This window comes from Cinclus cinclus, chromosome 8 (assembly GCF_963662255.1).
Source record: "Cinclus cinclus chromosome 8, bCinCin1.1, whole genome shotgun sequence".
In the NCBI taxonomy this organism is placed as follows: domain Eukaryota; kingdom Metazoa; phylum Chordata; class Aves; order Passeriformes; family Cinclidae; genus Cinclus; species Cinclus cinclus.
The window spans coordinates 3,639,160-3,666,075 of record NC_085053.1 but is presented as its reverse complement, the minus strand read 5'-3'; the positions used below and the strand labels follow the sequence as shown (position 1 = coordinate 3,666,075).

Sequence of the window (26,916 nt, the reverse complement as noted above, 5' to 3'; positions counted from 1 at the left end):
TTGAGTAGCTCGTACTTGGGCTGTCTTTGAATTTGTCAGACAGTTCCTGTGCTGCTCTGCTCAGGTTGTGGACAAACAGCCAGTTGGCATCTTTAGCACAAAGGGAACTTTTCCTAAAGCCAAAATTGCCCTCAACAACCACCACCCCTCGGTTGGTAATACTTGGGGCTGAGAGTTTCTGTGCTTTCCCTGTGCAGCTATGAGGGAAAGTTTCCAACAGCCTGCTGAATTATCCCTTCTCCTGTGGAGATTGGCAGAGCGGGAGATTCGAGTAGCTTAACTTCCAAATGAGATGAATAGAATTCTCAGTGGGATTGAATTCTTTTTAGATGTTGTTATCATTGGGTTTTCTTAGGCTAGAGTTTGATGGCTTTGGTTGAAATGATAAACCTGCCCTGACCTATTCCTGATTGTGTATGTGGTTGTGCACCATCACTCTCCCTATCTCTCTTTTCTATCCCTGTTCCCCTAAACCTGTGATTCTGAGGGCAGCTTGTACAGAGCTCCATCTCATTAAGTGTGAACTTCAAATCTGTCTCTTTTCAAATTTCTTCCTAGATAGCTTATCCTACCTATATTTTGTACTTTTTTTGATTAAGAACATAGTCTCATCAATTCGGGCAGTTTGGGTAATAATTTACATCTTTTTGTCTGAGGGTATTTGTTTAAGGAGTAAAATTCCCAATGTTTTTAAAGAAGCTCCATGGAGATTTTTAAAGCTCAGACACTCCATTACATTTAGGTATAAGAACCGAACAAGAGTCTGTTTTGTGTTGAAATAAATATTTAGGAGAAATACCTAGACAATAAGAAAAGTGGTAAATGTGGTTTTATCTTTTTAATGGTGCAAGCTGCTTTATAAACAGTGGTGGGGATTTCTTGTCTATAGCAGTAAAAGGAAATAAAACTTTCACTTCGGCGGTATTGTTGCAGATAGAAGTTTATTTTTTATCACTTCACCTTTTTTATATCTGCATTTGCTATTTAAAAGCATTTCCTTTGGCAAATGGAAGTCAAAAAACTCTGCTCAGTTCTGGCACGTGTGAATTTTTCATGCTGCTTCCATGTTGTCCATCTGTAAGCACTGGCCCTGCATGAACTGCCAGCACAGAGAAAATACTGCAATTGTTTTCAACTCTTTTGAGGATGACCAATAAGCACACCCTTTGTTTGAATAAATTTTTGTCTTTAAATATGTTCTTACCCTGTTTGGGGTTCTGTTGTTTGTTTTGGGGCTTTTTTTCTTGTTTTTGGTTTTTTGGTTTTGTTTGGGTTTTTTTTTTTTTTGTTTGTTTGGTTGGTTTTTTATTTGTTTGTTTGGTTTTTTTGTATAGTCAACTCTGAATAGCCTTATTCAACCCCAGATAGAGCATTTGTTTCATTGGGGTATAGATTACGTTCATTTAAACCAAGAGCATGTTCCATGTTAAATCAGCGCCAATTTAAAACTGTACATACACACAAAAATGAATATTCACAGTCCTTCTCTGAGTGGGATTTGGAATTATTCAATATAAATACTTCTGGACCCCTGCTAAATTGGGTCAGCTTTGTCTTATTTGCCCTTAAGGGGAAAAAGCCATGTTATTTCATGTTTGCAATTTGAGTAGACTGGGAGGTACTGGGCTGAAGCCAGGGTCCACCAGATCTGAATCCCTGGGGCTGGGTTTGTTACCTGTTATGCTGAGAGGTCAATATACAAAAGTGCCTTTGAAAGTGCTGTACATTCTCTACTTGAATTCCAGCAACAGCCCCAAGAGAAGCCCTGGAGTATCTATTGAGTACAGGGCTTTTTCAAAGGCACTTTTTCAATACCAGGACCAAGAAAAGTGCAGCATCATGGGCAGAGTGTGAGTGGTACACACAGCTGAAAACACTTCTTGCCTTTTGACAGTATGTTTTCTCCCAGTACATTGTATACATTTGTGGTTTTTGGTTTGTTTTTTTTGTTTGTTTTTTTTTGTTTGTTTGTTTGTTTGTTTGTTTTATGGTTTGGTGGTGTTTTGGGGGGTTGTTTGTTTTTAGGGGCTTTTTTGGGTTCTTTTTTATTTTTTCCGCCTGTATTTAGATATCAGGCCTTTTCCACTTTATCAGGAGCAAGTAGCAGCTTTCACCCCTGAGGAGCCTCTGGCTGGCAAGCCTCAGAAACTGAAGGGCAGTCTTAAATGTAGCACTGCCTTCAGATGCAGAAAACAGATTCCCCTTCCTTTGTTCCTTCTGTCTCAGAAGTTTTCAATACTTGGCTAGACCAAGTCAGAATTAGACTGACCTAGTGTTGGCAGCACACCCCCATTGAGTAGGAGATGATCCCAGAGGCTCCCTCCAGCTATCATGGCTTTGGACTTTGTTGGGCAAACAACTGTAGTTTGAAGACAGATTATTTGAAGATTTATTTTATTTTTCGATCCTAAGCAGATTTTTTTAATTGAGCTTTGCTTCTTCCCAATGATGATATCTGAAGCCACTGGTGTGTGTGAAATGCTTTGAAATTTTCTATTCTGGCCAGCCAGATTATTGAAATTATGAAATATTTTAAGATTTAATGTCCTATATCTAAATTAAAAAGGAAAACCTAGCTGCAACTGTGGGCTCAATAGAAACTCATAATACAAGACTTTTGCACTTCTAAGCTCACCAAGAATTAAAAACATGGCATGAAGAGGGGAAGTAGGAACAGACAGTGATATTGAAGATTGTTCCTTGTTAAATGGTAATTGTGGGGTTTAGATCTCTTGTATAATAGTTGGAATCCATTGAAGTACCCCAGTAATGTGAGTAATGCTAATTGTTGCAATTGGAGGCTCTCACCTCCTGAAGTGTCACTGACAATCCAGCCCTGCCTTTCTTCCTGCTCAGAGGAATCCCAGTCCAGCCCATCCTGTGGCTGGCATGAAACCTCTGTGTTTGGACTCAGTGACAGCACATTGAGTGATTCATTACTGTCACCAGTTTCCCTGTGTCACTTCTGCAACTTCTCATTTTAGGGCTTCTTCAGTAAGCGCCTGAAAGGATCCATCAAGAGGACAAAGAGCCAATCTAAACTGGACAGGAATATAAGTTTCCGTCTGCCCTCTCCCAGCAATTCTGAGGACAGGTAAGTTGTGATGTGTCCACAGAGCTGACACACAGCACGTGAGTGCACTCAGGGGAGGAGGGCCAGGAAGGGGGTTTCTTGTCCAGCTGGCATGGAGGGAGTTGTGGGGCTGCCTCTGGCACGTCAGAAGTTTAGTGTGCAGTGTACTGCTGATACAGGATGGGAAACTGCTGCTCTTCACAGCTGTTAGAAAGCTCAGGTTAAGCAGGTGGACTTCGGTACCTTTTCCTGCATCTGTTTCAAATAAGCTGCAGGCTTCCAATTTCATGATAGAAAATGATGGGATTGATCAGCTGGAGAGGAATTTGCCTTGCTGCATGCAGGGCTTGCCTGCAGGCCAGTGATGTGGTGAGATGAGGAATTGTGCTGATGTGAGCAGGGTGGTTCCGTCAGCACTGACACAGCCCAGATGTGCAGTGCAGTTCAGGCACACTGAGGACACTTGCAGTGTTGGTGTTTTGGTTATTGCAGTGTTACCACAAGGAACAGATGATCTGTTTTTCAGAAAACTGGAAAACTCAGTAATTTCTGACATCTTAGTACTCCATTTGGTATGTCTTTGCTTGTTTAGCTTTTGGCTGGAGGTCCAGGCTGGGAATGGATTGTATATGAGGCAAGCAAAGGCTCTTGCACAGTGTTTCCTAACTATTCACAAAGTCTCTTGATTGTTTTCATTAAACATATTCTGTATTACATTGACAGTGGCCCAGCAGGAGAAGTAGATAGAGTGAAAAATAAGTTGGCCTGTACTGGAGGCCATGGCAGGCTTCTGTGATTTGACATTATTCACTGCATTTTCCCTCTTCCTTTAGCTGAGCTGAATTCATTAGTTGTATCTGTCATGCTGTGCTGCTTCAATCAGTGGTGCTGCCTCCTCCATCTGAAAGGCAGACCATAAAATCAGAGAGATAGCAAGGCTGAGAATGTTGGAGGTCTGTTAACATCAGGAGTTACAGAAAAGCCTGCTGTTTACCAGATGTGACTAACCATCTAGATGGCCTTGCTCCTGTAGTCCACCCAGGCTGCTTTGAGGCAGAGTTTTCCTATAAATCTCTATTTTCAGGGTGTTGCAACGTGGCTATAAAAGCAATTCAGTGAGCATAAGCATCTGAAATAATGCCACCAGGTAATCAAGTACTGTTATTTTTACTGTTGTTTGAAACCAGCTTTGCTTGAATTTTTGAAATGGAAAAAAATTCCTTGCCATAAATAATCTGGTTGTCTTTCTTGAGCTTGGTACTCATGCTGGATACTTGCTTTTGTAGTGTCAGGGAAGCACTGTTGTTCTGGGAAAGCTAATAAATGTAGCTGTAATTATTTCCTACAATCTTTGTTTTAAGACATGATGTTACACACAGCAAAGCTGCTTTCTCTTAAAAAGCAGACCCCCTTCTACTCCCAACCAGCATGGGCACAAATTTTCAACAAGACTCAAAATGAAATGTGAATTTTCTGTGATGGCCTGAAGGCACAAAAGCATACAATCCTGGTACTTGATCACATGGTGGCATTATTGAAAATAGAGCTGACTCTAAATTCACAAGAAGGAATTGCCACCTTCTCTTCTCCCCGTTGTTCTGTATGAGCCTTTGATCTGTAGCAGTAAGAACTTTCCTGTCCTGCCCTGGTGAGTCAGCCCTTTCCCATTTCAAGCAGGTGGTTCTAGGTGATGTCATGGTATTACACAGGTTTTCAGGGCCACATTGACTGATAGCATCTCCCTTTTCTTGCTCTGACAAACACAAGAGCCCTGCCTTCAAAGAAAGTATTATAAATCTTTATAAATTAAAAGGATTAGAAGGAAATAGAGGCTGCTGTCATACTGCCTTTTTATGCTTCTGGGGTATTTGGGACCTGTCAGGAAAGTGGAGATTTTGTAGATAAATACCTCTAAAATTCTGGAGTAAGGAAAATTAGTTATCCTGGTAAACGTCAAGATTTGGGATACTGTAACATTGCATGCCATGCTGGATGATGACAGAGGATGGATGCTGTCTGTTCAGAGTTGATTTAAAACAGAAGGGAGTCAGGAATGCTGTAGGGAGAGGGATGGAGATGAGTTGCAGATTTTTTTGTAATCAGATTTTCTGTTTCAGCAGAAAGCAGTTGGCCAGCATACCTTTTCTGGCTTTTAACTTCATTTCAGTGTGTGGGTTAGTGGATAGGGAGGGAGGAGAGTTCTGATGCCCCTCTAGAAACATGGATCAGCATCCAGGTGTCTTGTAGAAATAAACCCATAACCTCTCTGTCTGTAATTCACATCCCTCTTGTTATTCAGGCTCAGGTAGTTTGCCCATGTTGTTTTGTACTTGAATACACGTGTGTTGCCTTTACAAGGCACTGATGTGGCAGGAGTTAGATTGTGCTCCTTTGTGAGCCACGGCAGGTGGGAATGAGACTCTTCAATGTGTGCTCAGTGCAGCATCTCACCAGGTTACCAACAGCTCTCACCAGGAGGTGACCTGGCATCATGTCACTGTAGCATCTCTCACAGCTTTTCCAGCCTGTTTCCTCCTGCATCCTTTGAGCTTTTCAACTCACACATTCATCCGTAATGTTTTCTCAGCATCCATAATATAGAAAACATGTAAAAAAAGCATGAGAAAAGACTTAAGAAAAGTTTTGTTTGAAAGGAGGGACCAAATTAATATTTCCAATTTGTGGTCAGTCTCCAGGAGGACCAGCAGTTTTGTTTATGGAGAGGGAGTGAAGATGATTGTGACTGGCTGCATATGGTCTCGGTGACTGCAGCAAAGCTCTGCAGACAGCTGGGAGGGCTTTGCCCTGTTGGGATTTACTGCCACGTGGGAATCCTCCTGCTTTGCTAAAAGTCATTTCATGGCATTATGAGCCAGTCATAGCAGGGCTCGGAATGGGCTCCAGCAGGGCACAGGGAAGCAGGTAGCCATGGCTCTGGGCTTCATGGTCAAACGGTATCACTCCTCCAGCCACAGCTTCTTCTACTTTCGGTAAGTTCCTGCTCCTCCCTCCTTGCCTCTTTGCAGTGAGAAAATAGCACGGCTCGTGTAAATAACAGAAGCAAAACATGCCGTGTTTTTCAGGTTCATTCTAATCTAATTTTTAGTTCTAAAAAAAAAAAAGGGTGGGGGATTTTCACCCTCATTTAGCTGTCAGGATAGAAATCGATGTTACACAATGCGTTATTAAGGCTTGACTCACTCCCAGTTTGCATTCATTCAGCATATCTATTGCTATCAACACAGTGGAGTGTGGGGAAAGGGGTGGTTTGTTTCTGGAGGGACGCCTCACTTCTGATTTGGTGAACATATTTCTTTCAGCAGTTGTTTGTTTTTTCACTGAAAACTGAACAAGACCCCAGTGTTTGTCACAAACCTTCCCCTTAGTGCTGGGCTGCTCTCTCCCACCTGCACGCTTACTTGACCCCTTTATACAGACATATTTCTTAATGGCTGATGCTTCTTTGCAAAGCCCAAGCTCCTCCATGTAGTAGTCACCTTGAGTTTAGTAGGGAAATGAAACTTAATCGTTTAAGTATTTCTGGTCCATCAAAACAAACCATTTGGAAACGTTAATAGCAGAGATCAGAGGAGAGAGGAGAACTCTCCTGCTGTGAAATTCAGCAGCCTGCTTGGCTGAACCCTGAGAGGTGTCAGACAAGCTGTGATCTGCAGGGAGAGCAGGCAGGCAGGGAAGGGCTCTGCAAATCCAGGATTCAAACAATGAGGCTTTGGGTAGGACCTTGCCAGAAAAGACCAGGATCTCAATGGAACACTAGAACAATATACTCAGAAAAACCCAGCATTTAATTGCACCTCAGTGTAACTTGCAAATAAATAAGTTAGCCTAATTTTCTGCTTTTTCAAAAAAAGAAAATTAATACTAAAACTGGTTAGACTTGTAGAATTGTTGACCAAGTAATAGGATGTTCAGATAATTGGCAGTTGGAAAATGAAGAGGGGTGTGGTGCAAAAAAAAATGAGTGTTTGGCCAGGGAAAAACCTGGTGCTGCAGCACAGGCAGAGCACGGGTGAATTGCAGGTGATGCTGGAGACGGTAGGGTCCCGTTCCACAGGGGTGGGAGCTGGGATAACAGCAGAAAGTTCTCTGCATTACAGTCCAGGCTCTCTCCTGTGACTTTGCAGAGTGGCTAAGTATGGAATTCAACTTTCTGCTCTTAGGGAGTGTCTCCCAGCACATGGGGATTGCTGGAATTATTTGAAGTGTGCGGACGAACAGCTTGGTGCAACGCCAACTGGAGACTTGGCTGTAGCTGGGTGACTGGGCTGAGTTCTTTTTCTTTCACACCAGTTTGGTAAAGGAAAGTTCATTATTAAACTTTTTTTATTTTTTAATCTTTTGGATTTTTGATGTCCACAGGCTTGTTTTACAAGTAATATAGTGCTCTCCCGGGTAAGCTCGGTAATTGAAAGTCTGTTGTGCCTTGTAGGTTGGCTTTTAAATAGGTCAAAATCAGCAGGGGAGCTTCATAACCAGAGCAATTAGGATTTTAACGCTTTATTCTACATGCTTTATAGACAGTAGAATATAATAGAACTTTGCTAATAGGCTGCTGTGCCATGGGCAGCCACTGAAAGCCAGAGGTTTCCAGTTCCCAGCTTACAACTGAGATTTTCCTGTCATGGAAAATTACTGAATTATGGTGTGCAAGGAGAGAGGGTCAGCTTGGGGCTGGACCAGCAAGATGGGGTGGTTGGAGAGCTCTTTTTCAGTGGCCATTGCATGCTGCTGCCAGGTCAGTGGTTTAGGGCATTGTTTGGGCTTTGGTTTACAAGGAAATGATGCAGCTCTGAAGACCAGTACTTCGAAACATGTGAAAAGAGATGAGAAGTTTAAAATGTTCCTTGACATGCTTCTCCTCTGTCTGTTTTTCCTATGGGAAAGGAATTATGGAGAATGTGTAAGAATTATTTGGTGCTTTGGTAACTGAATTCCCATGTAGTTCCTTTGCAATCTCTGCTGTTAACAGGCACAGATAGAAAAAGCAGCAGGATAAAAAGTTGATCGTGGGAGGTTAGTTGTAATTTAAAACAGGATTTGTGTTGTTAATGGAGCTGTTTAACAGAAACAGATTTGTACAAACAACCCTTCCCCCACTTTTTGCATATGTGATCTTCCTGTTTACAGTAATCTGCTTCCCTGGGATTACCTCTCTGCTGACAGAGTCTGAGCAATACTCATTTTCCCAGTAGCTTCCTACCTAATACAGGAAGGACCCTGTTAATCCAGCCCCTTTGCTGGACAGTGGGACAGGAATTAGTGGCATCTATGCCAAAAGGAAGCCAGCAAGCAATTTTCTTTCCTTGTAACAGATTCAGCATATTACATGAGGCTTTAAAGCAGTGGAGAAGTATTATTTCTGTATAATTATTGCGTGTATTGATTGGGATGCTGCTGATACAGGCACAAGTCAAAGATTTCTTTATCTATCAATAGATGAAATCCATACTGTGGTGCTCACAAATGCATGTACTTGTGTTTCTAAATGCATGTGGTTGCATCTAACCAACAGCTTTAGGATATTCTAATGTTTATGGAAGATAAAGTGTCAATTCTAAGCCACTTAATCAGTTTATTGAGCTGTTTTAAATATGGTAACTTTGAAGGATTGCTGGAACAACCTGTCATTTGTCTGCCATGGGACCCTGAGTCAGCAAAACTAGCAGTGTTCCAGTTGCTCTGCAACAAACCCAAATGCTCACGGCCCACTAGTTAGAAGAGCAATGGAGCAGAAGAGATGCTTCTAAAAAGTGTGACTTGCAAGATGGGATGTGCAGGTTTGGAGCACATCTGCTGTGTGTACCTGTTCCCAGAGGTGGTTTGGAAGCTTTTTTGGAAGATTCCTTGCTCTCTCACGCTGCCTTTAATGTATGGATCTCATCAAACTTGTAGGAAAGGACAAGGAGGAACTTCTCTGTCTGGGAAGGTCATCTTAGCCACGTCTGCAGAGCAGCCTCCCCTCGCCTGCTGCCTCTGCTGGCTGCCAGCACCCTTAATCTCCTTAGGGGATGCTGTGCCTTGGCAACCCAGGAGCATGCAGGAGCCTCTGCTGGCACCATGGACCCAGTGGGAGCGCAGCTGACAAGGAGGGAGCTTTCCTTGCCATAGCTGTGGCTGCTCTCCTGGCCCCAGCCTATCTGCCTGGCACCGTGTTCCTCCGAAATCTGTAACCTGAGGCTTGAGGAAGAACTGCTCTTGGATTTGTCTGTGCCTTTTTCCTCTCCAGGCAGGATTTGTTGTCTGAGATGTAGCGCAGAGCAGGAAGTTTGGAGGGAAGGGCTGTGGCATGTGGCACTGCTATGATCTGGGGATGCTCTGCTAAGTGGCTGTACAGTTGCTTCATGTAGGTCTGCTTGCCTTGTCTTGCTCCCTGCACAGCCTCCGTTTAACTGGAATTTGCAAAATACCTTTTTTTTTTCCTGCCTTCTTCGGTAATTATTTCTCTTTTCCTCCTCTTCCCCCTCTTTTTGCTCACTCCATGCTTTCTTCCACTGACCAGGAGCTGGCTGCAGGCTCACAGTACTTTGTAAGGACAGGAATTGCTCAGAGTTTGAGGCAGGGACAGAAGCCAAGTGACCTCAGCAGTGCTTTCTTGAGAGGAGAAATTAGAGAGGATTTTTGCAGAGATGACATTAAAGTGGTGTATTGTGGTGTGTTTATTTTAGACTTGCCCTGCCTTAAATTGCAGCAAGTGCTCAATTATACATGGCTGAGGTTTGGGTTTGCGTTGGTTCAGCTGCTGCTGGAACCTGTTAGAACAAAGCACAGCACAGCCAACGCTCCTACCAGGGCTGCTGCTTTGCATCTGAAATCAGTATCTTTGGAATATTCCTCCCATCAAAGGGTTTTGCTGCCTGCACTTAGGTCATTCAGTATATTAAATGGGAGCAAAGTTCTCCCTTACTGTTTAATAAATCTTACTGTGTGTGAATCTGCTCCAATACCTGTAGTGTTTCATTCCATACAAAAGAGCAGTTGGGTGAACTCTGCTTGTTGCATTGCCTGTACCCTTTGTGGTACCCAAGGTTTTGTTAAGCAGCTTTGTTAAGATGCCTTTTCCAAATGTTGGGGGGGGGGGGAATTTGCCTCTGAGTTCCCCTATAGGACTGCTCACAGGTAGGAGGAGTTTGATTTTGCTAAGGAAAAAGAATGTGAGGAATCTTTTTTTTTTTTTTTTTGGACATGTGAGGGAAGTATACAAAAACTGTTTTTCAGAATTAGGGAAGCTGTTAGAGGTAGCTCTGTTTTTCTTTCCTCTATAAATAGCATTTTCTAACATTTTCCATTTGATACTGGGAATTGAATAAAAGAGGAAATACTGTGAGGATGAACACAGGAACACTGTCTTTCTCTGAGTGATGTGTTGAGAGCTGATGTCTCTCTACTTCCACATCTGTTCCTTGTGCCCAGTCACACTTACTAGATGGGCAGCCACATTTATGGACTCGGCTTCAGGGACCACTGAACACTTCAATATCTTAAACGAAATATAAACTCTGCTAAGCTGGGACTCTGTGCTTTTCCTCCTTGTTGGTCACCTGTGAAGGATGTGACTGAATTACTGCCACAGGAAAAATCAGATGTGTCTGCACATGATGTTTACCTTGAAATGCGAGTTGTGCCTCAGGTGTTGTATGACTGTTGCAGAAACCTTTGGGCAGGTGTCAGTTTGGAGGCAGAAGGAGCAGAGGTGAAGCCACATCACCTTTAAATTGGGCACGTTTTGCAGTGCTGTTTGACAGCAGAGCTCCCCACTGTGCACAAATGTTGCATTAAAAAATCATATTGGTACAGAAAGGGTTAAAACATTTGATAATGTCACTGTTGCTTGCCAAAAACCGTGGCATAGTAGAGGGAGGGTAATGTCTTTGAGAAGTGTTCAAGAACTGGTGGGGACAAAGAGAAAACTGCCTTGATAAAAAGGTGCTGTGAATCTGGGGGATTTCAGCTCTGGTGGAGCTCCAGGATTTACCAGGACAATCAGCTGGAAAGGAGAAGCAGTATATGTTAGTGAGGAATTAAAAGAAAAAGAAAGTATCAAAAAAATTGGAAATTCAAGCTGGAAGAAGCAGCTGAAAATGAGAATGCAAAATGACTGATTTGTGCAATCATGAAGTGGAAAGGAACTTGTGTATTTGACTTTAGTGTAAGGGTTTATATCAAGTGCATTGTGAAGGGTCATCTGCTCTAATGAGTAATCCTCATTCTGCACTGGTTACAGATTTAGGAGTCTATGTGTTCTTTGCTGCTAATACACAGCATCTGTCTACTAATCTAGCTAGTAATAAGTATTTTCAGTATTACATCCAAAGCTACCTATGGGCTTTTTTTAAATTTCAGCAGTTAAGTTCTGAATTTTTTGCTGTTGTTCTTTCACTGACAACTTGGCAGCTATAATTTCTAGGTCAGTGGGAATGGACTTCCTAGGCTGGATATTCCCTTGGGAGTCTGGGGTTACTGGCCTAATGTTATTTTCATAAGGTTTGCAGACTAATTGTAGAAGTTGCTCTGAATAAGCACCGAGCCAAGCTGCAGCTTTCTCTGGGATCTTGCCAGCTCTTTTTGGTAATTGTGAGAAAAAAAGATATTTCCTTTCCTCCTTGTCCTGCAGACCACGTGAGCTGCCCAAGCTGAAGGAGTCCCGTTCCCATGAGTCTTTACTGAACCAAGCCAGCACCATAGAGACTCTGGACTTTGCAGCAGAAGAAGCAGTCTTTGTCAAACCACTTCACAACAGCATCCTTGGACGAGATTTCTGCTTTGAGGTAGGGTCAGGCTCCAAACAGGCAGCTGCCAGTCCCTCTGAACCCTTGGGGAACACTGCTCCAGGACTGGGGGACTGGAAAACAGAGCAGCAGCCACTGCTGTGCTGAGCTCTGGGTGGGGACTGTTGAGCTGTCATGTGACTTTTAAAGTCCCTGAGGCTAATGGCATCAGTCATTGAACAGAGAGAAATCTTTTTCAATTATCAGGTCTTCTAATTGAAAAATCTCTTCAGTTCGATAAATATCTAAGCATTTGTAGTGTGCATGCAAATGTATGGTTGATACCTACAGCACAATGGACATGCAACAGTACATACATCAGCTGTGTGTTCACCATCTCCAAATTCACCTAAAATTTAATTTAGAAAATTTACTGTAACCAAGAAATGAGATTTCCAGTCAGAGTCCCTTTCCATTAGCTCAGTGCTCTCCAGTTGCCAAAGGAGAAGCCTCAGTGGCTGTGGATGTGTGTCCATAGCACTGCAGAGCAGGATCCAAGGATCCCTTTGCTGTTTCAGTAGAGGCTGCAGGCTGTAGCTCTGAGCTCTGCTCCCAGAAACAGGCAGAAATTGTGTGTGTAAGCACAGTCCTACCACCACAGCTCCAGAAGTGGAGCCATGTGTGTTTGGATGCAGCTGAGGCCACGTCACCTGTCGTGGCAGGGGCAGGTCACTCTGTCTTCAGCAGGATTAGTCAGATGTGTTTAAGCTTCTGGAACTAAGATCTGTTTACAACCTGGAAAATTCTGGCAGTAATATCAGGCTCTGGTCCCACCGGACGCATCCAGAAATTGTTCCTGTTTGCTTCAGCCTCATCCTTCTACTTGGAAGCACTTTGCAGCTTGCTTAGGCTTGGGGAGTTGGGTGGAAAACACTGGCAACAACTTAGTTCTGAGGCTGTCGCCTCAAACTGCTTTGTAATTGTGAACACAAATGAATGGAAAGAGTAAATGAGGCTTGTCAGGGCATGTAAGAGGAGAAGCAGCCAAGGTGGTATGGGAAAGCAGAGCTGTCGGGGCTGGGGCAGAGCACAACTCCCTCAGTTTGTTTAGGCTGTTGCCGTCTATATGGACCCCTGGAAATATTTTGTATTTACTGAAGTCATCATGTCCAGTGTGTTTTGCCTTATATTAATGCACTGTCAGTTCTGTCTGTCTTTTACACTGTTAGTAACCAAATCATCTGCCCCCTGGCCTTAACAGGGAAATCTTAACAGGAAAGCTTTAACAGCCGCAGATCAATTAATAACTGTATAAAAAAAAAAAGATTGACTGGCTGATTAAAGCTTTGTTTAAAAGTCTTTAGGAGGAGCCTCTGGTGTTCTTAATTTTATATAAATTCTTTAGTTTCTGTAGTTTTATATAACCTCAAACTTCTTTTTCTCTCTATGTTCTGTGGGCCTTTTGTGGTCTCTGCCTTCTAGGCCACTGTATTTTTACCTCCCTTTTTCATATCTACTTTATTACTCAAGCACTGTTTATCTTCCTCCTTGCTTTTTGCAGCCTCTTCCATGTCTCCTAGGCTTTCCTGAACTTAGCCTGTCATTTATTTGTTCCAGGTAACCTACTCCAAGGGCAGTAAATGCTTCAGTTGTTCTTCTGCAGCAGAGAGGGACTGGTGGATGGAAAACATACGCAGACTATCCCAGCCAATGAAGGTAATAGAAGCTGCGAAAATAAGATTAGTGAGGGAATGGAGGTGGTATGATTGGATTTTAGTCCAGTGTACCAGGGCTTCCCACAGATGCATCCTCAGTTAATTTAGTCTGGGGAGCCGTCCACTCATCCGTGTGTCTAAAGCTTCCATGTGCTATTCCAGGGAGGGCAGTAGGTCAAATCTTTAATGAGTAAATACACACCAGCCTGCTTCCTGAGCCCTGCCCCAGTGCCAGCCTGGGATGCAGACAGCATTTCTGAAGCCATGCACCTGGGAGAGATGGGGCACAACTTCATAAGGGTCATGTTTTAATCTAGGGGCAGAGATAGGGTGTGGGGGACCCCAGAAATAACAACATTAAACAAATTTGAGCCAGAGTGAGACAAGGAATCGAGTTACAGATCAGCTGGAAAATATCTGATAAGTCACTCCAAAGCTGCCATCCTACCTCCCAGGGACAGGCTAACAGTGCTCTGGGATTCCTCATCAGTCTGGCAGCTTTGGACAGGCTCTTGTGCAGAATGTTTGTTTTCTAAAGCATTTCAAATACTACTTTTGAAGAAGAAAAATGTTCTAGTCCCCAGTACTCTTGACATACAAAAGACAGTGCTTTGCCTCTGTTTTAGAAAATGTCCAATTTTCTAGAGATTCCCATTCTCTGTGGATCAGACAATGTGATTGTGAATTCTGACTCTGTCCTTACCTCAGACAGAAAAGGCAGCCCTTTTCTACTGCTTTAGAAGATGAAATATTAAACTTTTAGGGGTTTTGAATCAAAACTGATCTCTTTCTTCTGCACAGGACAATTGCCGTCGAGCTGAACATGTGCTTCGCCTCTGGATCATAGAGGCCAAGGACCTGACCCCCAAGAAGAAATACTTTTGTGAGCTATGCCTTGATGACATCCTCTTTGCCCGCACCACCAGCAAAGCAAAAGCAGATAACATTTTCTGGGGGGAGCACTTTGAGTTCTACAGTCTCCCACACATTCAGAGCATCACAGTTCACATCTACAAGGACGTAGAGAAGAAAAAGAAAAAGGACAAGAACAATTACGTAGGCCTGGTCAACATTCCCACGGCCAGTGTGACCGGTCGCCAGTTTGTGGAGAAATGGTACCCAGTCAGCACCCCTACAGCCAACAAAGGCAAATCAGGGGGGCCTTCCATTCGCATCAAATCCCGTTACCAGACCATCACCATCTTGCCCATGGAGCAGTACAAAGAATTTGGGGAGTATGTTACCAGCAACTACGCCCTGCTGTGCTCCGTGCTGGAACCTGTGATCAGTGTCAAGAACAAGGAAGAGATGGCTTCTGCCTTGGTACACATTCTTCAGAGCACTGGGAGAGCCAAGGTAAGTACAGGTGGCTTGTGTTGAAGTGACTCTGGCTAGTGATAAGGGATTCCTGGTGGAAACTGGGGGCCCATGACAATAAGCTGCAGCAGCAGATGTTGTGTACAAAGCATAAGTGGGAGGACTCTATAACTTCATGTTATTCTAAAAATTAGCACCTACATTTGAGTGTTCAGGAACCTTCCTTTGCATTTCTAAAATCAGGACGTAGGTTAAGGGAACAAGAGGTTGGTAAACTGGAGAGTTGCTTCTATAAATAAGACTGTGGTACAATGAGCAGTGGGTGCTGGTGCTGAGTCAGCACTGAGTCAGCTGATCAATGCCAGCATTGATTTGGTCAGCATTTGAACAGCCATTTGGGACATCTGTACCAAGGCAATGGTAATCCCACCTGCCCCAAGGATGCTGTTAGGACTTCTGGGTGCACACTGATTTCTTCAAATGGATTGTGGGAGAGTATCCTGCAGGTCATGGAAAGTTCTGGGAAGCATTAGCACACATTGATCTAGCTGGCTGCTGCCTGCCAGGTGCTGTGTGAGTAGTGCCATGCTGGAGGCAGCTTCTGCCAGTGCAACCAGCAAGTAAAGAGCAAGTAGAGCAAGAAGGATAAAGATGTGGAGGGATGGCTGTAAACAGCATCCAAGGGACAGCCTCATCTAACTATTCCAGAAAAGGTCCTTTTCTGCTGGCATAATGGCATGCCCCTTGGAAACATCTCGGGATGCTCTGGTGCTCTGTGACAGTGTGTGTGACAGGAACACATTCCTTAAGCTATCTGATGAGAGAAGCTGGTAGCTGAATTGATGTTGAAACCCTGCTGGAAAACTGGCTCTGAATTGCTGCAGTGCCAGCTGCAACAAGTTGATAAATTAGTGTTTTAACTGCATTCCTGGTGTGTGAAATTTTGAACCTCTATTTACTGAAGGCACCAGGTGCCTCAGGCTGCCATAAAGCTCCTAAGAGGGTATTTCCAGCTCGTACTTCTGCTGATGGGGATACAGCTGGATGTTCCCAGTTTGTGCCAGGTGAAAAGAATTATCTCAGATTTTGTTGAAAAGAAACAGCAATAATGGACTGAAAACCAAGAGTACTAAATGTCGTTGACTCACATAAAGTTACCACTTCAGGAAATATGCATTACTGTAGAATTAAGCCCTGTATCAAGAAATTATTCTCTGTATCAAGGCTTGTTGACAGTTCCTGCCTGGACAATTGAATAAGGTCCAAGTTAAGCCATGTAGATAACCAGCAAGTTGTTTTTCCCAAATCTTAAAGCCCTTTTGGTTTGTGAATTTAATTTATTATGTAATTCTTCTTATTTAAATATCATCAAGCTGCGTCACTTCCAATTTGGATTTTTAAATCCATGTTTGTGTGGAATATTCTTTATAAAGATAAGGATAAATTTAATAACACTTTCTTTCAGCAGACAAAGCCTCTGATAAACTGCTGAGAGATTCTGTTCTGGAGCTAAACTGAAACACAAGCTTGTCTGTAAAGGTTTTTGGTTTTTTTTTAAGAGACTTTTGCTTCACCCTTCATAATTTGTGATCTGTAAGTATAATAAGACATCCCCTGGCTTTTTCCTTGGCCCTTATTTCATGTAGCAGCTGTCTCAGGCTTGTCTTAGGCTGAGAAATTATTTATTATCCTGAAATATCCTTCCTTCTTGGCTTCTGCAGTTAGCCTGGCAGGACTGAGCTGGTTAAAACCACCTTTTCCATTTGACCTTTCTTCTTCAGGACTTCTTGACAGATTTGGTGATGGCTGAGGTAGATCGTTGTGCAGAACATGATGTCTTGATCTTCAGGGAGAACACACTCGCTACCAAAGCTATTGAGGAATACCTCAAGCTGGTTGGACAAAAGTACCTCCAGGATGCACTGGGTAAGAAACTCCCTGTCTGCCACTATTTTGCACGGCAAGGGCTGCTCCTGAGCTGAGTCTGCAGCATGGCTGCAGCTGGAAATGTGGGATGGGAAGGAGCTGCCTCAGCACTCAGAGTGTCTCATACACAGATAGCACACTGTCTTGCTCTCAATGCCCTTCTTCCACCTGGAGAAGGGTGCTCTTTGGTCCCTGCAGGAGTAGCACCCAAGGCTAGGCAAGCTCGATTTGATGTAGCTGAGTCCCTCTTCAAGTTTGCATTACCATGTTCTGTTTTTCTGAGTAACTTTGTTTTGTGTCTCTAGCATGATAAAGAGGTATAACACTGTAATTTCTTTGTGAGCAATGCTGATTGTTTGATGTGATACACACACAGGCCTGAAAAAGAGGTTTTGACACACAGTCCTCAGAGAAACAAGGACAGGGAGTGAGGCTTCAAGGCTGCCGAGCATCCCAAGGCAGGAGATCCAGATGCATCCTGTTTGAGAAGCCTCTTGCCTGTGTTTATTCTGAGTGCTCATTATTCACTGACTCATTAAAACTGCCTAGCCATCCTGTGATCTCCTACTCCATTCTCTCCTTGGGGTCTTCATGCCCACTGTTACATGCCAAGGTGGACTCTGATTATTTTGTTATTGTCCACCCTCCACCAAAAAGGTTCTTCTCTAGTCATAAGCCAGTGCCTGGGGGATTCCTGGCCTCACAAAGATAGCAGTAGAAGGGACCAAACCCAGGCTCGCTGTCTTCCGCAGACGCACCGCAGTCGGGTTTTAGCAAATCCCCACAATCTTCCTTATCCACAGTTGCACAATGAGCCACCCAACCCCTGTTGTTTCTGGGATGAAGAAAGCTTTGGAAATTGATGCAAGAGAAACAAGATCAGCCCAAAGCCAAGTCCCACACCACATCCTTTCACAGAAAGGAGAAAAAAAAGCCAAGCAGCTTGCTTTCCCAGCAGTCTCGCTTGTCCTCAGCAATCCCAGATGCTGGCAAGGCATCAAGGAGATAGCTGGCTAAATTAGTGCTCCAAGGGTCACTGTAGTCAGATCTGGGATTATATCCAGTTTGGCCATTTCTGAAGTGTAATGAGCCTGTTCTGGTAGTCTTACTCTCCTGGGTGGAACCACTGAGAGTAAGTCACAGTTGTAGCCTCTGACCTGGTACAGAGAAACAAGCAGCCTGGTACTTTGTGTTGTGCTTCCCAGCAGGCTGAACATCAGCTATGGGACCAGTTCATTACAGCTGACTGCAAGCTCCGTAATGTGCAGTAATTGCATAAAATATTTTAACATTAATGACTTCTAATACATCATTTAGTGCTGAGTGATAAGATGGTAAATCATAGGCAGTAGAGATGAAACATGCCCTTAAGGCAGTCCAGCTTGTCTACAGCTCAGGGCAACTTTGCTCATGACAATATCCCCATCTATTTCTTTGTCAGGTTTTTAATGACATTTTACTCAGCTGCCCTGTTTGAAAGGATTAACAATACTGTGGTTGGTGTAAGCAATGTAACATGTCTGTAAGGGAATCTTGTATCTTACTATAGCAGGGTCTCATGGGCCACAAAGAGTAAGATTCAAATGTGTTTAAGGATGAAAAACATTATCCAGTAAACAGTAGTAAAAACAGAATTGGCTCAACAAAAGTGATGCCAGCAGTTTTGCAAGAGATTTAGATGCCCTCAGCAGAAATGTTCAGGACCCCAAAAACAAACAAACAAACAAACAAAAAATTAAGAGACTGTGGTGCCTGCTTTGCTTGCAACACCACCAAGCTGAGATTTGGGGAAGGGGCTGAGAGGTGTTTAAAGGGGTTTTAGGAAAGCAAAGGCTAAAAACAAGGCCCTTTTGCACAAACAAGCCTTGTATTAGCTCAGAACCAGTGAGATCATCTGAGGAGATGAACTTGAATTGAATCATTTAACCAATTAATAAAGGATTTTTCTTAGTGAATATCAACAACTTAAAAAATCACTCGGAATGCTTGCATACAGAGGAGGGAAAGCACTGAGTAGTTCATTCCAGTCTGTCAGACAATGCCAACCTCCTGTGGTTCGTATATGAGCAGTTTCTGTTGTGATACCAAAAGGGAAGGTGACAGAAATGCCAAGGAGCTTGAAAGATGCAGGCCATAAAAATGCTGTAAGGTGTTGATATAAGAGGTTGAGAAAATCAGCAGCATCTAGTTAGTGTTTGGGTATTACTCTTACTCAAGAGCAAGGTGACACTTTTTAAAATTTAAAAATAAAAGGCAGATTCAGAAATAATATAAATAAATATAATTGCCAGCACATTTCCTGGGGAAATTATGAAGACAAATAGCACACAGCTTCATTCCTAAGACTGTGGATAATTTCATAGTTCATAACACAGTTTGAATACCAAGTCAAATCCTCCTCTCTAGGCCATAAGGGAAGTGCCTGCAGGGTTGCTGAGCAGAGTCATCCTGTTTTTGCATCTGTGCTTGGGCACACCGGGGCTGTGCTCTGTTGGGAAAGGGCTGGGAGGAGCCCTGTCCCCAACACCTGGTGTTTGGAGGCTGAACTGCAGCCACCCAGAGCAGGACAGGCAGGTGCCAGGGAAAAACATAAGCAGGATTTAAACGTGTGTCAAGTAGGTTTTTCCTTAACTACCCTGGTTCCTCATCCTCTTCCCTTTTTCCAGGAGAGTTTATCAAGGCTGTGTATGAGTCAGATGAAAACTGTGAAGCAGATCCCAGCAGGTGCTCACAGAGTGAATTAGCAGATCATCAGTGCAACCTGAAAATGTGTTGTGAGCTGGTCTTCTGCAAGATTATCAATTCTTACTGGTAAGGCATCTTCCTTCCCTCCCTTTGTCCCCAGTTTGCTTGGAGGTGCCTGTTCTTCCTCTGAGGGTGAGGGAGCAGCAGTGGGACAGGGAAGGAGCACAGCCCCATCCATTTTCCCAGGCTGCCTTTGTCCCCTTTCCTCACTGCCTTCCTGCATGTGACTCCAGATTGCAGGTGGAACCTTTGCCCAGACTGATGGGTCCCAGCCCACAAACCACACCCATGGGGGCTTCTGTGCAAATCCTCTGCCAAGGGAACTGAGTGTGACTGGATAAAGAGGCAATAAAGTGAGAAGATAATAGCTTAGCTTGGACGTGGCATAAAAGGCTGCAAGTTTTGATGTGTACAGAAGACTTTAAGACCCTTCAGATGCATGGAATTGAACAGGAAATCACAGGGGGGAAGCACTGGCAGAGAGATTTCTGTTAATCTCCGTTTCTGAGTAGCAGTGGAAAAAGAGGGGCCCTTCTGTTTTGGCATGAAGCAAAGGTACAGTATTGAGAGTTTAACAAGCAAGGTAAAAATGTCAGATATGGAGATGAGCTCAGTCTGGCTCAGTTTGTTTTCAGTATTCTAACACCCTGTTTGCTCCAGGGTAGCAATAGATAAGGAGTTCTTAGCCTGCAAATCAGCATTTCTGGAAAAGGCATTGCTTAACACATATGAACAAGGGGTGCTTTAAAGACTGCTTAACTGCCACCAGATTAAATGGGGATCTATGAATAGAGGCCTAATGACATTACTTAGCCTAGAGAGAAAGAGAAAAAAAAAAAGGAGGTAAAAAAAAAGAGCTGATGTTTTCTCACAGATAAGTATTTCGGGTGACTGATCACCAGTTCAACTTCTTGCATCTTTTTGCCAGTGGAATTTTATTTCCTTTTTTTTTTTTTTTTTTTTTTTTATTTTGCTTTTCAGCGTGTTCCCTCGTGAGCTGAAGGAGGTGTTTGCATCTTGGAAGCAGCAGTGCCTGAACAGGGGCAAGCAGGACATCAGTGAACGCCTGATCAGTGCCTCTCTCTTCCTCCGCTTCCTGTGCCCTGCCATCATGTCCCCCAGCCTGTTCAACCTCATGCAGGAGTATCCTGATGACCAGACCTCTCGCACGCTCACCCTCATCGCTAAAGTCATCCAGAACCTCGCCAACTTTGCCAAGTAGGTGGTGCCAGCAATACTGAAATCTGCAGTGTGCCTGATTCCTAGTTGTGCTCACAGGCAGCTGATTCTCTGGCAAGCTGAAGCCAGCTTTAGGGAAGAAGGAATCTTCTCACTTAGATGTGAACACTCGAGACACCTCAGATAAATTCTCTTTCTTGCACACAGATTGGAGCTGTGTTGAATTCTGTGTAGGGGACACAGCATAAAACCAAGAAGAGTAATGCATTAGCATATTAAGTGTATATGCTGTTTCAAAGGGAAAGAAGCCTGTTCCTACCAAGGATCATGTTTTTCATGCTCTCTCTCTCCAGAATTCTCAGCTGAATGATACAAAGGGCATGGCATATCTCCTACATGAGAGGAGAGAAAGAATATCTGTGAGAGGGAGGGGAGAGAGATACGATTTGTCATATAAACAGTGAGGTAGTAGTATTTAAGTAAGTACAACAAAGCAGTGAATCACTTAAATTGTCCGTGTAGTTTTTTAACTTCAAGACTTCAAAATCTTCCGATTTTGGTGGCTTTTTTTTTTTTTTTAATACTCCAAATCTTCAGAAAGGCAGGTGTAAAGTAAAGTGTTTAAGTAATTGTCTGTAAGAACTTGTAGTCTGAATATTGTGAGGAAGTTACTGACTGGGTTTTTCCCCACTTCTCTTTCCTGCAGGTTTGGTATTAAGGAAGAATATATGGCCTTCATGAATGAGTTTTTGGAACATGAGTGGGGAGGAATGCAGCGTTTTCTGAGGGAGCTCTCTAACCCAGATACCATCTCCAACATGCCTGGATATGATGGCTACATTGACCTGGGCAAAGAGCTCTCTGTGCTGCATTCTCTCCTGTGGGAGGTTGTGTCCCAACTTGATAAGGTAAAACTGTTTGGAGGCCCGGGAGGGTAAATCTGAGGCTGGTACCATAGCAACAGTAAACACTGGGGAATATCTAGGGAAGCCAGGAGTTTCAGAGGAGAGTGTTTGATAGTGCTATTTAACAACTTCTCCTTCTGTGGTTTCAGGTCAGGGTCTGTAGCAGGGTATGTGTGGTGATTGGGCTCCAGCAGCAGTGCAGTCACTTTGCAGAGCCTGTAGGGAGGTCAGCTGCTGAAGGCATTCTTTAAAAGTGGACCTGAAATTTCCTGGGCAGCCGGTCCTTTCTCCTAAGTGAGGCATGTGGACAGAAAAAGCCCATGTTGCTGTGCCCTTGTGGTGCTAAGGGAGGTGCTTTGCTTCACACCAGGCCCTCCCCTGGTTCTGATGGAGGAATGAATTGGCCCTGCAGACCTGCTCTCATCAACAACCCGATCCAAAGCCTGCTGAGATGCTCTCATTTCCGTAGTCTATGATTTTGGCATACAAGGAACGCCATGTAAAAAGCTGGATCTGCTCCAAGTGCCATCCTGTAGCAGAGCAAGAAGCATTCTGCTATAGCCTGTGCTGAGTTCATGTGCAGTGTCCAGGTTTGATTCTTCTGATCCCAGCAGACACCCCCAACAATTAACACTGCTTCCATTTAGCTGTAGAAGGAGGAAAGGCAGAGCTTTGTTCTTCCTTAGCTATGTGGGTTTGCAGGAACCAAAATCATTTCAATCTTGGTAGCAGAGGTAGCTGATAAGGCCCAGAAAAGCTGAACTGTGAGTCTTTTCTTTTTCCAAGTGCTTGGAACTGTTCCATACTTCAATTTTTAGAGGTACATTATTTTGTCTGTGTTCCATGTATAATCTTACTTCTTTTGAAACTGGAGAAGTAAGGTGAATAGCAATGCACTCAATTTTTATTGCATTAGGGTTTGCCAAAGTAGTTATTGGTTGTGTCTATTCTTTCACTGTACATTATTTAAAAGAGAAAACAAAAATCTAAGCTTGTTGTCTCATAGTAAACTGAAATGTCCTTGACTCAAAAAGAGAGTCTGTATATTAATCTTAGTTTGATAATAAGTTGTGATCTTGTTTTTCAATTTACCTCAAACATATATACAGTGTACTTTCCAAATGTATGGATCTGCATGGCTCTTTCTGTAGGTTAGATGTATGGATCTATCCTAGCAGGCCCTTGGGAGCTGGTACAGTGGTTTCCTAGAAAGAGAATTAAGGGGTAAAGTTATATGCATTATAGTTTTACTGTTGGGGATGACTGGGAAATAATGAGAGGAGCCACCTTGGAGGTTTTAGTAGCCACAGTGCTGTATGAAAGTGTTTCTAAAGAGACCTTTCTTTGGAGCCAAATTGGCTGAATACCTGCTTATGGGGAAAACAAGGGTATCTTTGAGAAGAACATTGGTTTTGTAGCAGAATTTAAATTTTTTAGTAAATATGCAGCTCCTTCACCTTCTTCCTGCAGTCCCAGGAGCCTGGAGGTGCCCTGTAGCTGATCTCCCAGCAGTGGCCCAAAGGGGTGAGAGCCAGGGCCTGGAGGAGCAGCCTTCCTTGCTGAAGGCCAGCTGCTCTTACCCTCAGCCTGTCCAGCTCTGAGCTAACCTGTAACTGGATCTACACATTTCATCCCATGCTGATGGGGTGATAGTGGGATGAGGATCACTGATGCTCTCATGCAGTTATTTTTCATGTCTGGATAGGGAAGAATGGCTTAATTAATTGCGATAACGGTGCGAGAAGAGATGGCATCCATGTAGGATACCAAAAATGAAAGGCTTATGAAATGAAAACCTTCCCTTTCCCCATCACCCCCAACCCCTGCGATCCTGTCATGATCTCCCTCATCTGTTGGCATGCATTTCCTTTACCATGTGACACCCTTTGCCTGGAAAGTTCCCCCCACTGGCTGAATCTGTAGCCTTTGAATGCCCTTCAATGAGCAGGTGCCGTAGTTTTCACTTTGACCTCACCCACCTGGGACTCAGTGTGCTTTGCATGATAGTTTTGCATTGGAATGGCAGTAGTTTTGTTTTAATTGAGCATGATTTTTATTTTTGGGGGTCAATCCTAATTTCTTTTCTATTTCCTTTTCTTTCCTCAATGTCTGCTGCACCCCGTTTCGTCTCCTCCATCCATGTCGTCGCCGTCGTTGCGCTGCTCCATAACACTGCATTACGATCCTGGCACACCCGCACACAACCACCCACCCTCCTTCCTTCCACTCCATCCCTCCGCCTCTGTGCATCGTTACAAAAAAAAAAACAAACCAAACCTGGCGGATGTCGTGGTGCTTGTATCCAATTAGGGTGAAAATTCCTTCCTACAGGCAACTGTGGCAAAACTGGGACCTCTTCCTCGTATTCTTGCGGATATCACAAAATCCATGACCAGCCCTACACCCACTCAGCAGCAGCTGAAGCGTTTCACAGAGCACAGCTCCAGCCCAAATGTGGCTGGAAGTCTCTCCTCAGGACTTCAGAAGATAACTGAGGACCCCACTGATGGGTACGTCCCAGCTAGGGCTCGAATGCAGCTGTGGGGTTCTTAAAGCTGTGAAGAGTTGGAACGAGATCATCTTCAAGGTCTCCTTCCAGCCCAAACCATTCTGTGGTTCCAAGGGTTGAGGCCTTCATCCACCTGGCTGCCAAGCCCTGCTGTGGAATGGGGAGCTCGGGCCTCTCTCACGGGGAATACACCATCCCAGTAAGTGTTGCACAAGGTGGCACTGGCCACCTGGAGCTTTGGACTTACCCAGGACTCAGCCACATCTCTGGGAGTCAGTGACTTGAGTTGATATAAAAAAAGAGTTCTGTGATTTACTGCCAGCCTGAGTGCATGGTTAGCTATCGTGTTTCCTTCTGGCCATCAGGCTGCTAATGGAAAAACAGAGCCGTAGGTAAAACTTATTACCTGTGGAGCAGCAGAAATAGTCCCTCCTGTGTTTCGTGCAGCATTTCTCACACTGTAACACCTATTAATCTGGAGCTGTGACATGGCAGAGCTGCCAAAGGGCTTGGCTGCTGCAGGCCCAGAGCAGTACCTGTGCTGTCAGGTACAAGGGCCAGTTTTATCATGTGCAATTTTCTGCCCCCTGAGCTTGCATCCAGCTCTGAAGGACCCATCACACAACTTCTGCTGAATTTTAAGACCTCCATAATACACAGTCATAGAATTATCAAGGTTGGAAAAGCCCTCTAAGAGTATCAAATCCAACCACTAGCCCAGTACTGCCAAGGCCACCACTAAACCATGTACTTGTGTGCCACATCTAAACACCTTCTAAGGGTGGTGACTCCACCACTGCCTGGGCAGCCTGAGCCAGCGCTGACAATCCTTTGGGTGAAGAAATTTTTCCTGGTACCCAGTTTAAACCATCCCTGGCACAACTTGAGGCGATTTCATTTTGTCCCATCTCTTGTTATGTAAAGACAAAGGGTTAAATAGCATCTGAAGTCTTACTGGAGACAGAAGTGACTAAGGGGGGAGGATGTAGTGGGAATGGTTTAGATTTCACCTGTGGAAAAAAACAAAGATTAAGGACCTTTTGAATCAAACACAATTCTCCAAGATAAGTGGTAATTAAGGAAGAGTGTGTTCTGACTTGCACACAAAGAGCTCATAAAAGGAAGTCTGGCTCCTTGAAGCTTTCAGTGGGGGGAGGTAAGGTGAGGTAGACAGACTTCTCTGGGACACATCTCTTGGGGTCTTGGCCGCTTTAAAAAAAATTAACCAAATTCCTTTCTGCTCCACAGTGACATAAACAAGATGAAGTCTCCAACCCAGGAAAATATAGATGGACATTTTAGGGGCAAGACCTTACTGCTGGTTCAGCAGGCATCCACCCAGAGCATGACTTGCTCAGATAAGGATGAGAAGGTAAGTGTCTTGCCCAACGGACGCAGCATCTCTCTCATGGACCTGCAGGACCCTCACGCAGCTCACAGTGACGCCGCTTCCATGATGCACGACGTGCCTTTGCGCCTCGCGGGCAGCCAGCTCTCCGTCACCCAGGTGGCCAACATCAAACAGCTGTGGGACACCCAGAGCACCCCCCAGAGTGCTCCCCAGGTCCGGAGGCCGCTGCACCCGGCGTGGAACCAGCAGGGCAGCCTCCGGCCTCTCTCGTTCCAGAATCCCGTTTACCAGCTCAACAACCCGAGCCCCCCCATGGCCAAGGCCTCTGTGGACTCCAGCCCAGAGAATCTGAGCACCGCCAGCTCCCGGAGCCGCAGCAACAGCGAGGACTTCAAGCCCAGCGGGCGCAGCAACAGCAGCCTGGAGGACTCTGCCAAGCGCAGCTCGCAGAGCGAGGACTCGGCGCGGCGCCCCGCGGGCCCAGACAAGCACGTGCCGGTGGCGCTGCCCCGCCAGAACGGCAGCAGCCAGGCGCAGATCCGCAAGATGGAGCAAGCCGTGCTGGGCACCAGGGCCAAAACGCTGCACACCCTGACGCACAGCCCTTCCCTGCGCGGCGCGGGCAGCGCGTCCGGAGCCTCGGTGGCGGCGGGCATTGAGCCCGTCCAGAACGGGAGCCGCTCCCGGCACCAGTCCTCGTCCTCGAGGGAAAGCCCCGTCCCCAAGGTGCGGGCGATTCAGCGGCAGCAAACGCAGCAGGTAAGGAGATCCAGGCCTCTCCTTTGGTGTTCGGCCCGTTGCTCCTCAGCCTCCAAAGCTTTCGTGACCTTGGAGTTGAGCTGAATCGAGAATAGCAGCGCTTATGCCAGCGGCCAGTAGCAAGTGTAAGGAATAGTCGTGCTTGTCACCCTCACGAGCTTGACAAGCCCCCTTATCTGTGCCACTGGGATGCTTTTGTACTAAATTAAACAAAAAAAAAAAACAAACTGTTTTCCATTTACTAAGGTAGCAGCAAACCTGCTGAAAGAAACAGAACTGGAAAATTGCCCTGAATACAAAGGAAAAGAGCCAGGAGCAGCTTTGTTCCAAATGGTAGTTCAGATCACCACGTGAGACTGCATTTGCCCTGTGGTGCTAATTTAAAAGCAGAGCTACCTCAAAACAGGGAAATGAACAAAGATAAAACATCACAGAATAACTGCTGCCAAAATAACAATTAAGCACAGTTGTCTAAAGCGTGGAGAAATCAATATTTCACCATGATGAAGCAATCTCTTGCTGATCCTCAAATAAGTGCTGCTTTTTCATTAATCATCCCAAACTATGAATAATGCAAGTTTTTTCTGGAAAGGAGTGCTTATATCTACCAACTCCTAATGCATGTTATCAGTTGTTCATAAGCAAGTGTAGATCAAGGTTTTCCTGTCAAAAAGCCAACATTCCTTTATCTTAAAAAAAAAAGTTAAAATC

General features: G+C 44.4%; 1 protein-coding gene across 1 annotated transcript in view; it reads left to right on the top strand.

The window, feature by feature from the left end:
* The window catches only part of RASAL2 (RAS protein activator like 2), a 102,512-nt gene that overhangs the window by 67,031 nt on the left and 8,565 nt on the right, over positions 1 to 26,916 (top strand). The window contains exons 5-14 of the mRNA XM_062497213.1: positions 2,985 to 3,094; positions 11,706 to 11,859; positions 13,417 to 13,515; positions 14,316 to 14,870; positions 16,613 to 16,757; positions 19,424 to 19,568; positions 20,484 to 20,720; positions 21,388 to 21,589; positions 23,897 to 24,096; positions 25,344 to 26,205. Coding sequence (XP_062353197.1) covers positions 2,985 to 3,094; positions 11,706 to 11,859; positions 13,417 to 13,515; positions 14,316 to 14,870; positions 16,613 to 16,757; positions 19,424 to 19,568; positions 20,484 to 20,720; positions 21,388 to 21,589; positions 23,897 to 24,096; positions 25,344 to 26,205 — 2,709 coding nt within the window. The remainder of the gene's footprint in view (positions 1 to 2,984; positions 3,095 to 11,705; positions 11,860 to 13,416; positions 13,516 to 14,315; positions 14,871 to 16,612; positions 16,758 to 19,423; positions 19,569 to 20,483; positions 20,721 to 21,387; positions 21,590 to 23,896; positions 24,097 to 25,343; positions 26,206 to 26,916) is intronic.